The sequence below is a fragment of the Cariama cristata genome, unplaced genomic scaffold (assembly GCF_000690535.1).
Source record: "Cariama cristata isolate BGI_N322 unplaced genomic scaffold, ASM69053v1 scaffold6953, whole genome shotgun sequence".
In the NCBI taxonomy this organism is placed as follows: domain Eukaryota; kingdom Metazoa; phylum Chordata; class Aves; order Cariamiformes; family Cariamidae; genus Cariama; species Cariama cristata.
The window spans coordinates 53,929-66,551 of record NW_009610105.1 but is presented as its reverse complement, the minus strand read 5'-3'; the positions used below and the strand labels follow the sequence as shown (position 1 = coordinate 66,551).

Sequence of the window (12,623 nt, the reverse complement as noted above, 5' to 3'; positions counted from 1 at the left end):
AACACAGACACCCCACAAATCAAATTAAATAGAAACTGAAGAACCACTCTACTGCAAACCCCACCAGGTAACTCATGTGGAAAAAATTAGTGCTTTTTATAAAAATCCACATTCCACCTTTCAAACCCAATTCAAGATACACACGTTCCCCATAGACAAACGGCATGTGTGCGTGTACACACACTGTATATATTGATCTGCTGATACAGCCCCTAAGAGTGGAACCAGAGCTCTAGAGCCCATTTATTAGTGGCCCGTGCTTTGGGACTCACTGAGCTTTTTCAGTTGCACTCCACTGACATGCCCCAACGCCTTCATATACCCTTGTGAGTAGTTTGCACCTGAGAAAAAAAGAATTTTTTTTTTTTTTTTTTCCCTCCTGGAAGCTCTGTTCTTAACATGGTGGTTCCCAAACTGTCAGCAAATCACGGTCAGAACAGTAATATACTATACATTATTTATGTCCACTGGAGAGGATTTTCAAGTACAGGTCATTTGTAAGCATTTTCAGGTTTGCAAACAGCCTTCTTATCAAAAAGGGGGGGGTTTAAACTATTTCTTAAGAACAAAACATAAGAAGAACTCGAGAACAAATAATTCCCCAAGGCTCTAAGGAAAGTGAGAGGAATTGTCCTCTGAAACTCTAATATTTACGTTTGCTTCTTTCAAATACAAAGGAAGATTTCAGTGCCCATTAAAACAAAACAAAAAAACCCCGAACAAACAAAAAAAGACCATCAAAACCCCCTACTACTGCTTGTCACTTAGGGATTGAGGAAAAACTTCAGCAATGTCTTTCTTAAAAAAGAGTTCTGAGAGTTGGAAGATAACATTTAGTCACTTTTTTTTTGGGGGGGTGGGCATCACTCGATTCAAATGCTGCAATACGCCTAATGTAGCACATGGAAATCAAACACATTCTACTGAGAGGAAAGTTTGAATGACAGTGCTTATCAACAACAGGGTTTGACAGATGGGTAACAGTTAGTGCCACATGCTACATTTCTTGGTGGTGATGATGAACATACCTTCGGTACATGAACAAGATCGGGTTTTGGTACAGAAGCCACTCTGGAAGAAGAAAAACATACACATAGTCATAAAACCCAAGTTCTTTAATGTTTAAGCATTTCCCTCCTCCAACTCACCACATCCACCCACAGATAAATAAAATATTTCATTTCATTTCCTCTAAAGGAAAGAAGAAGTGTTCAAGTGAAACCTACAATGTTATTGTTAAGACAAGGAAAAGGCAAAACCAAACTGGATTACTTTATGCAGATACAATGTTAGGAACTCTAACATCTATCATCAAGTACTATTTGATTTATAAATTCATAATACCCTATCACCAGTTAGGAGACTTCAGTTCCAATTTGCTTATTGTTTTCCATCTTTTCATAAGAAACTATGTCATGTAACTCAAAAGGCCTGGTCAGATAAATTGCATTTTAAATCGCACATAATCTTTATTCAGGCTTGAAACAGAAAGCTTCCTTTTAGAACAACAACAAAAATCCTTGTGAAGGACTTAGCTAGTTAAGTAATACAGAAACTTTCTGCACAGCCTTTGCTCTTCAAAGGTAAGGTTAATGTCACTTGAACTCCACAGTAGGTGATAAAAAAGTTTCTTCCAAACAATGGGTGCATTGAAACCGCTGTGGGGTGGGGGGGAAGGAAAGGAAGTATTGCAATGGAAAGGATTAAGAAGATAAAGAATTGTCAGGTTTTCTTCTACCTAAAGTGAACTGGCAACACGTTATAGGTAAAGGCATCTCACTTGATTGTTTTTTTCAGATTTGCATATACTTATATGCAAAAATGCACACACACAACTTAAAAAACAAAAACAAAAACCCAAACAATTAAAAACCCAGCAAAAAATCTGACACACTAACATTTTGTCTGCAAGCATTGCTGCCGATACACTTGAGTCTCTTCATGCTGTTTTGGTAGAAAAGTGGCTTCTTGCCACATTTGAAAACATTTCTGGCCATATTTGGTAGCTGCTCGGATCATTAAGGATGCCAGCTTTTCTAAGAACCGGCAATCATATCCTGCCTGAAATCACACAACCGTGATTTCCGACAAATCTTCCAAATAGGATTTTGAAGAACCGAAGCCAAATTCTCATTTCCAAAAGATAACTTGCCAGGGAAGGCAAAAAGGTTCATTAACTGGAAATCAGTTAACAGGGGCTATAATTTAAAACAACTTTATTGTATAAACCACCTTTTCTATTTCTACCAGGAAAACAGGGAGAGATCGATTTGAATTAGGCACACTTGATCCATTTAACAACTCTTCTCTTTTTTATTTTCCCTTTTTTCCTTTTTTTTTTTTTTTGCTTTTCCTTTTTACTAATTACATTCAAAATCTTTACTCCTTCCCTCAAAGTCATTCGGCCCTCAGGGCTCCTCAGATTCTAACAGCAGCAATCCTGCTGCAGGTTCAGTAGCTAACATACAATATATGGAGATACATATAATCCATTCGCTACGTTGGCAGGAAAGGAGAAAAAAAAAAAACCCACACACACAAAAAGAAAAAAATAAACATTGCATGAGAAGATCATCTTCTGCACTTTGCCTTCACCATTTGTGCATCGCTGCCGACACACATTATGTCCACCTCAACAGCAATTCTCAACAGAGAGCGGGTTTTGTCCGCTCCCCTTTCCCACAGAGCGTGCAGCCTCTGAGCAGACCGACCTCCGGCCCTCCAAAGCGCGGGGGCACAGCATTAATCACTCCTAATTGTAGAGCTGTCAATTTGCAGCAACAAAAGCAACAAGGAAAAAAAAAATATGCCAATACAGAAGGAAACATGCATCTCGCTCCATATCTTAGGTATACATTTTTAATAAAGTAACTTGGCAAGTCTAGCGTATTTATTAAGCTGATCTAACAGTAAGAAGTAGAAAGACATTCATTATTCAACTCAACTACCATGTTTCATGCTTGAGAAAAACAAAAAAATCCTCTTTGCTAATGTTGGACCTTGAAGCTTCAGTCTCATAAGAAGAACATATTTAAATTCTTTTGGTTTTACAAAAGAATCAGATTTGAGTTTGCAATGGATGAGATTGTTCTGCATTCGTCAATACAGCACTGAGCCAAAATGATTTCAAACCACTATTTCCAGATGATCTGAAGACATACTCTTCAAAATTCATCTTCAAAAATATCATACAAAAAAGAAGAAAAAGAATTAAAGGGTGGGGAAAAAAGCTTGATAACTGAAATGTTCCCAATGTTCTTTTAATATTGAGTCACACAGCATAACATTACTTTATTTCCCCCAAACATACTTGAAACAAGGACATAAATTTGCGTGTCCCAGACATACTTCAAACAGTTTAACTTGGCCTTGTTGACTTCAAACCATAATCAGACTAAAATCTGTCATTTATCCCGTATCGTATAAAGAAAATGCTCTCCCAGTAAACTCAGCCACCAAGATCTGAATGTGAAAAATGCACGGTGGTTAGACAAGACAGTACAAAAGGAAATGCACGCTTCAAGCTGAAAAGCAAAACATGTCCAACACATCCATTTAAGAAAATACTTCCTTCAGGGCTATTTCCCTTAAGATTTTGATAGATATTACCAAATTGCATAGCAAAAAAAAAAAATAATTAAACTGCAAAACCTCGTACATTTTCTTAGCTGCTAGTACTTTGCTTGCCACCTAGCAATTAAACTTATTAGGATTTCATGCTGGTTTGGTCACGCTGAATGTATGAATAACTGATGATAAAGGCTTTCAAAATGAGATGACACACTTGCCCTGCTACTATTTACTAGAAAAGTAGGATGGCTCGAAGCAGGATATTTTCTGAATGATTTAAAGCTAGCAGTTCAATATATTAGTTTATGCAATATTTTCAGTAATACACAAACAAAGCAAAGACGTGAAAGTTCGATATAAATGCTTATTATAAACAACTCACACAAAAGACCTTCGCAAACAGTTACAGTTTCAAGCTTCACATGAATCATTACAGACAACAAAAATAGAAGCAGCAGCCATCACTTACTGACAGCCTAATACTGAAAATGAAAGTGCACAGAGTTTTTGCACAGGCTTCTACAAAGTCGTTTCTCTTTCAGGAAAAAAAAAGAAAAAAGCTATATTTAGCCTGTGTAAACAGTTCATTTCGACTAAACATGATCAAATTTTCTCTCTAAACATACCACAAGCCATTCCTCTCTGATGAAAACTTTCATGACGTTTAATGCAATTCAAAACATTCCAACTTCCAGTGCAGCCTTATTAGGAAAATAAATGTCTGCTCTTCGCTATAAGCAACATGCCCAGCAAAAACTATTCATTCTTTAAATTCTCCTTGTATTCATTCCCTTTCCAAGTGTTTCACCCGTTAAAAAAAAAAAAAAAAAGACACAAGCAATTCAACAGAACCCTTCTACAGTTACCGATACTTATTGGAAAAACCCATTATTAAAGCTAATGCTACAGTATTTCACGCTTCTGCAATAAGTACAATTTGATACATCATCTCCAAATCTCAACTAGCATCACAGAAGTAAATTCAGTGCAAAGCCGGACTTTTCTTGACAAGTCTCAGCTGTCCTGTGTGTACAACCACACAACAAAGGCCCAAACCCTCAGCCAATAAATCCCCAAAGCTTCATTGAACCTAAAATCCAAAAGACATTTCAGAGCCGTTTCTCCTCTGAACTCCATTTAAAGTCTCAGCATCCCCAGTCCTTCTGCCCCTTAGGAAAGGGACAACATCATACTCGTAACTTAAAAAGCAGATGTCAAACTAAAGGGAAATTTCACTAGAAGGTAACTGTGCTTATGAGCCCCTCTATAAACAAGGGGAGCACGCAATACCCGTAGGTACTGCATTTGAGGTTCTCCTGTCTCGGTAACTTAAAGGACTGCTCATAAACTCTGGTGTGAGATACAACAAGAAGTGGCAAGACCTTCATAGATTCATTTAGATTGGAAAAGATCTTTAAAATCATTGAGTCCAACCACAAACCTAACACTGCCAAGACCACCAAACAAAGTCAAGGATGGAAAATTTTCAACAAAATCGTACTTCTTGTTCTGAACTGAACCTTTCTAATAGGAGGAAGGAAGAAAGGAAGGATTTTCTCCCCACCTCTCATTTTCAGAACTAACTCCTTTCTCCTAGGTGATCAATCAGGATACAGGTTTTGGCAGCTATATCCCTGAAAAGCCACTGGTCAGATCTTCCTTCCAAAAATCTGATCTTTTGGCAGTTTTGCCACTGTAGTCTGCGGTTCTGTTGGTTTGCTTCATTTTATTTCTAGAGAGCAGTCAGCTGACAGGGTAGAAAGCTAAATGAATTTGCTTCTCATAAATTAGCCAACTCATGAAAAAAAGATGACAAGCAGAACACGTTTAACATATATAACAAGCCATGACTTTCACTAGGGGTTATCTGAAGAAAAACAAATGCAAATGTAATTTAAAGCATAGAAAAAAAGAACAATCCAAATATATTTCTTTCTTCCTTAGACCCAAGCCCCTTCTCTATCACACACATAATTCATTTCTTAGCAGCCTTGCTCCGGCTCACAACAATAGAAAAGCAAAAACATTCTTAAGTTTGCTTCTTGTTGCAACTTACGCACCATCAAGAAATGGTTGCCTTACAGACATTAATACGACATACAACTACGTTTCCCACAGTTTTGTGGAAGCATACACACTGCCCCGGGCAACACCAGTCGCTAAATCAGCGCTTCAGCAATCTTGCCAGGACAAGCACCTGTGGCCTTGAGACCGCAAACTTCTGCACATCCCAACCCATGGCAATGCAGAGGTAGCAAAATTGTCACTAAGTACTACTCAATGGGAAGCGGAATCTGTTGCAGTCATTGCAAAAAAGAGATAACTTTTTTTTTTCCATTAAGAAGCACCGCAACATTTTAAAATCTATACTCCAGTCATCGTGCTTGTTAATATCCCAACAGATGGCTGTCAACATTTTATTTCTTAAGTCATTCTCTTTGTCCTACTTTATTATGTTAGATCTCCTTTAGTTGAAGATACCAAATTATGACAAATAGAGGAATGGTAATTCCAATCAAACAATGCAGACGTCACTGCCTGCTTACGGAAGCAAATAGATGGCTGTCAACATTTTATTTCTTAAGTCATTCTCTTTGTCCTACTTTATTATGTGTTGAAGATACCAAATTATGACAAATAGAGGAATGGTAATTCCAATCAAACAATGCAGACGTCAGTGCTGACTGCCTGCTTACAGAAGCAAATGGCAACTTCAAACCAGTGATACAGGAGAGAAAAGACAGGATGCATAACGGTATTTTGGGTACCGTACATCTCCAGGGGTCTTGGTATGAACACCTCATCCTGCAAACTAATTCTTACATTAGAAATGCATTCTTTCTCCTCTTGCTCTACGAAATACAGGCAGTAAACTTGTGATAATTCAAACACTAAAATGCAAACAGCGTGAGACACAGCTGTCTCAGCATTAACAAAATATTGAAAAAAAGCTTCTGTGGATGCTCTGTTTGTATGTGAAACCTCAGAAAAGGATCTCTTCAGTCAGATGAACCATTTTAAACAGCTTATAACTTCTGGGCTTCATGCCTTTTGATGAGGTATATTTAATGGAGTATGCTGAGAATATCGGTATTTATTTCTTGACACAATAGTACCTCGAGATACTACTTAACACCTTACTTCATTATATTTAGCCTGGGACTATTAGCTCGTGAGTGAGTCTCAAGAGAGTCTACGTTTTCAGTAAGTTTAAAGGGGGAGAATTAATACAGTGTGCATGTCAGCATTTTACATTTGGTATACACTATATAATACCTTTACATCCTCCCACTGTGCACTCCCCCAGCATGCCAGATTACAATGAAGTACTAGGTCAGGTAAAAGCAAGAAAAATTATGTTCTTGCTTTACTGGCTATTTCATAGTTGGCCAAATCAAACGTAGGTCCCCCCTCTTAAATTTAAATAAGGTTTGGGATTTCATCATTATGTGTTAAAATAAACAGTGCTGACATTTTAGGAGAGAAACAAGCTGCCCCTCTGCTTTGGTATTCCTACCCACAAAGGATTAGCTGTTTTCAAGACCTCCCAAAAGCAACCACTGCTCATAGTCTCATTCCTGTGGTCTGTGGCAACCCTGCTGAATGCATTTGTAAAGAGAGTTTAAGTGCAGACAGATAATATTTTACTCTATTAAAGCAAAACCAAAAATCAAATAAAAAGCTAAGGAAAAAAAATACCGGGGAATTTATCTCACTTACCTTCGGACTGCCAGAGACTTTTTAAAACCTGCTTCTCGCTCCCATGAGGGCAGAAGGTTTAGAAACATGGAGAGCCCATGCATATGGTCAGCACTGGACGAGGGGAGCACATCTGTTCGTACCTGCCCATGACTCCCCTGATCAGAGCCCAAACAGGGAAAGCATCCCCAATACCGAGTATGGCCGGTGCCTTACAACGCTGTACGGCAGATCACTGCCGGTTGTCCTAGAAAAGTTATAAAGGAGCCTACATACAAGTGGTAGCTCAGCGTGTCTAAATAGTCCAGTTCGATAGGCAGGAATCCCATCCCACCACTGCTTGGCTACTCAAAAGTGACAAGAAAACTAATGGCTTGTATATAAGATCTCCTTATACATTACTGTCAGTGATGGTCACCATTTCTATCAGCTATGCCTTGTTATAAACTGCATTTTTTTCTTTTCCTTAAGCTTTCCTAAAGCTGTCTCACCAAGTGACAGTATCCACATAACAATTAAGTGCAAATAACAAAACAACTATATGTAGGCTTTTAATAAAGTGGATCTTATACATTTGATTTTCTTTAGAAGCGCTTATTAGATGCTAATTCTAACACAGCAAGCTACCTTTTAAAAATAGCCAGCTTAATGAAAAGCATAGGTCTAAATGACTCGCAGACCTAGTCAGTCCTCCAAAGCCCTCAAAAAAATTAAAAAATGCTCAACTTCACGTCAACTTCAGTCTGTCATCAACTCTAGGTTATAATTTAGGAAATTCAAAACTAAACACTGAATTATTTTTTCCAGTGCTTTCCACAATATGGTGACTAATGTTTAAATTACCTCCCTTGTCTAAAACACAGCCCAAATAAGCTTGACAGTGCAGTCATATCTATTTTAACTGGAAATTCATGACAAACAGCTCCCCAATCCCCAATGTACCCTTATTTGGGATAATTTTTTTTCCCCCTTAAGTGCATGCTTAGGAATGAGCATTTATATCAATTTTTTTTCTCTCAAATGAAGAATCTGGCAATTCAGAGAACCATTAGATTATCATATTTCACTTCTTATGGGAGCTAAGCACATCTCTCCTCTATGAAGCAGGTCACCCATCCACAGCTTCAAGAAAAACTAAGAAACAAGGTGGAGGCACAGTTAACCAAATGAGACAAAACCTGTTTCCGAGGGGTCAGGCAGCAGTAACAAAGAGGAGGCATATCCTTCACTAAGCCCAGGACAGGACCACCCAGACCCCAGCAGCACTGCCCAGGAGTCTTTGGCCAAATCCTTGCTGCTCCCGCACACCTCCTGCTTCTTATTGACTTATGGTGATAGGGGAACAACATGAGCAACCTAACACTACAACTTCTGCATTTCCATCTGTGGTATTTGGAGCTGTACGTCGTCTCAACCACGTGGACGTGCGGAGAGCCTGCTGCAACTGCATGGCTGTCAGGAAAATTGCTGAGCCTGGGGCTGGTCCAAAAAAGCCAGGGACATGGCAGAAATCACCAATAAAGAAACAGTGATCCTAAATATATTAAAAAGTATTAACTCTCTTGGTTTACAGGATATGCTATGGCTTTAATTCTTTCCAATTAAGATCAGGAATACCATTAAGCATTTGTCTGACTCCTGAGCATGACCCACCACCAAATGAGCAAATTTTCTTTCCCACCCAGACCCTCAGACACCTCTTTCCTCCCTCCTATGCCACCCCAGCAGTGTGGGATGAACATCCACGCTCAAGGTGCATGAGTCCAGGGCCTGGCTTGCAAACTGCCACAAGGATGACCATGGGTCTTTCCACCGCCACGACACAGCAGCTGGCACGTACCTGCACCAGTCTTCGTTGCAGCAGGGGTGTTTAGAGGGGCTCCCCCAGGCTGTCCCCAAAGGGGACATCACCACAGGTGGTGGTGGCTGTGGACAGCAGAGCTGAAGCACTATAAACACTACAGAACTATTACAAGATCAATTTGATGAACAAGCACTTGCCAGAAGTTAACTCTTCCACTACAGGTCCCTGCTTTTGTTGCCCTTTATCATTTCCATGTATTGTTTATATATTTAAGGTCACTGCCTTAGCAGTATGTATTGCAGGTCTAACGTGCGGAGAAAAGCTATTTATGTTTTGACATGGCTGTCTACTATAGCTTTAGATAGCTAACAACTTCGATTTGAAAGAAGTCTTATAAGGAAACCTCCAACTATTGCATCTGGAAGACCTCAAGTTAGCCAGGCCAACAGGTCTCACCACACCTTTAAGGGAAAGGGAAGTCAAAGAGCAACTGCCAGAGTACAAGCTGTAGCTGGAAATTATTTTGTTTACTGCAAAAGCTAAGCAAGAAAGATCGAGAAGCAGCAGTGATCTCAAATAGTTAATTCCTATAGTCAATAAACTGGCCAAGGAACCAATTATGCTGGGAACTCTAAGATTGATTAAGTAAAGGTGCATAAAGCAGAGTGCTGTGATTCTTCTGTTGTTTGCAATAACTGTGAAAAAAGAAAAAAAATTAATAATCCCATCTGACTCTGACTGATCCAGATAACTAAAGTTTTCCCTTCCCACAGTCTAGCTTTAGAAAAAGTATCTTTTATCCTTCTCAGCTCAAAATATTTAGGAGATAACTTTCACAGCATGCTCACAGCATATGAAGCAATTAACTGCTTTTTGTGGGCAACTCATCACTGATACAAAATATCTGACAGTCACAAAACCTGTTGAGATTTTTCTCAATGCTGCAAACATTACTTCGGCTATAAGGCAAGATGAAAGTAAGCGAGCAACGTTTGACAGGCACAACACGTGTTTTTATTACCTCATGGGGTTTTGTGGTTCTGTGCCACAGAAATGAATCTCTACTGACGATACCCTGGAATTTTTCAAAGGCAGTAATTTTTCAAAAACCGGGTGAAAAAAAAAGACCCAAAACCCAATGCAGCTGTGCAATTCAGCTATTAATAGACACTCGATTCTGGTAAGCTACCACTTACCTTTCTACCAGGTGGTATAACAGATACATACCCAGTTAAGTTTGCAGTGCTGGCTCTCAACTTGTATTTAGCTTTGTGTCAGACCTCTCAAAAATCCTGTATACCTGAAAACCTGCCTGCTTTTCCCAGCATTACCAAAAATCCCATCTTTCTTACACTGTTACACTTTTGTGATCCTACCACTATCTTTCAGGAAGACACTTATCTTCCAAACAGCCAATCACTAATTTATTCTCATCCCACTCTACTAGAGGAAGGTAGCAAGAGCCCTATTGATGAGTCAGGACACTACAACTTCTGATTCTCAACAGCTGAGAGATGATCTTGCACAGCAGAGGACAGGTTTTGTTTCAACAGTGCCTCATTTTTTCCTGTGGGCTGATGCTTACAAACAGTTTATCTAACAACATCGGTCAGTTCACACATTTGCCTTTTTTATTTTTCCCTATTCTTTACATCCCACATTCACAGAGTTGCAAAATTAACTGTCTGAAACTGAGAAAATAAACAAGTTACCTGCACAGGTACAAAATACTTGCACTATTTGGCCAGTTCAAGCTAGCCTGAACTATTTTCAGTATATGAACAGCACAGCCCATATTTAAGCCGTGTAAGCTTCTTTTAATCCATTTAGAGACAACCGTCCCTTGATAGATCATCACATATCCTTTTATAATTAAAGAATGCCTGCAAGTTAGCATCATAAACCATGCACGTGGGAGAGATGTGTTTTTCAAAGGAAAGCAACAGGTGTGAGGCATGTTCTGTGTCTGAAAAACAAAAGTGTAAATAGAGACGAGTAACATCACTTGTGGCACCCAAACAATGAGATGAGTGTTTATGAAGGAAAAAGTGACACAGATTACACAGTGGACTGAGGTAGGATGGACTTGGGTGTCACTGGGTCAGCTAAGCTGCCTGTACATTACCAATTTTGACCCACAAGGAACCCATAGCAGAGAGAACAGTGGAAATTACTCTTTTCCCATTCTTAACATTGGGATAACAGGAGGAAGATTAAGTTAGTTTTCAAAAGAAGATTTTAAATAAATGACATTAAGCATGTCACACAATCCAGGTAACATATCAAATACAAACCCTCCCACTTTCTGAAAAAGAGGACAAAAGTTTCACTCTTAAATATATCTACATACCATTCAAATTCACAGGTTAGAAGAGTCATATTCTAAGTAATGTTTTGACTTTCCAAAATGCAAGCTTTTCCATTTATCTAGACTTGGCCAGGAGCGCAGGAAGCGCCACTGCTCACGCATGACTGCCAAGCGACTGCCAAATCCCAAGGCTACCTCAGGTTCTGGGAAGTAAACCAACAGGGCTTCAGAAACTTTTTGATCAGAAAACTTTTGGACCTGGGTCAAATGGCTATTCTTCAAGCTTGCTGTCTTTCTGGCAGTCTCATTAAACCATTCAATTCCACGGACGTTTGACTTAACACTAGCACTGGAGGTTCAAAAGCAGCAGCACGAAAGTTTTGCCTAACGCTTGCAGAGAGTCATCGTTCTCTTGACTTTCTGGTATCTTCCTACTAAGACTTCTCTTTACAAAACTAGTATAGGGAAGAAAAAAACCCATATTGGTTGGTGTCCCAAAGCACTAGGAACAGTACAGTCATGCTAGCCTCAAGAAGTTTTTTATTAGGCTGGCTGTAAATTGGTAACACAGTCAAAATCAGATCTGTGCTGCTGTATCCCTTTGGAAACGACGGTGCAGACGAAGCACATCAGACTTCCAACGCGAAGCTCCTCATGCAGAAGTGGAGAACTCCCCCGTATTTCCTCCTTTGAGACCTTGACAGCTTTGCTCTTGGCCTCCTTTATATGACATAACTTTCTGCAGTTGAATCAGAGGCCGCTGAAGGCTTCCTCTAATAAAAACCCCACAGGGAAAACAAGACACAGACAGCACGATGACAACAATGATGACATGACTGGTTTCCATCATGGTGAAAGAATTTCTTCAACTTCATGTTCCAGTCCTCAAACACTCACTGGCGCAAAACATGCCTCAGCAACACGCACAGAATAACATTAGCTGTTACTACCAATTATTTTTATAGCTACACACTGGCATGCTAGAAGAGGCCAGAGCACCTCCAGGATTCTTGTCTCCATTTTACTACTGGTTTGTTATGGCATAACAATTAAGTCACCTTCAATTTTCTCATCTTTATCTTTAATTAATCACCCTATGTTTAACACTTTCAAATTAAAGTAACAAGTACAAAACAAATACCTCTGCCTATACAAATAAATATAAAATGAAGCCATTTGTAGGAAAACAAACGCACAAAGAAAGTGGTCAATTAAACTACCTCTGTCATCTCACTCATATGA

General features: G+C 39.2%; 1 protein-coding gene across 1 annotated transcript in view; it reads right to left on the bottom strand.

Moving 5' to 3' along the window:
- PDLIM5 (PDZ and LIM domain 5) overlaps positions 1 to 12,623 on the bottom strand; it is a 72,240-nt gene that overhangs the window by 8,113 nt on the left and 51,504 nt on the right. The window contains exon 3 of the mRNA XM_009697764.1: positions 1,027 to 1,071. Within this exon, the coding sequence (XP_009696066.1) occupies positions 1,027 to 1,071 (45 nt within the window). The remainder of the gene's footprint in view (positions 1 to 1,026; positions 1,072 to 12,623) is intronic.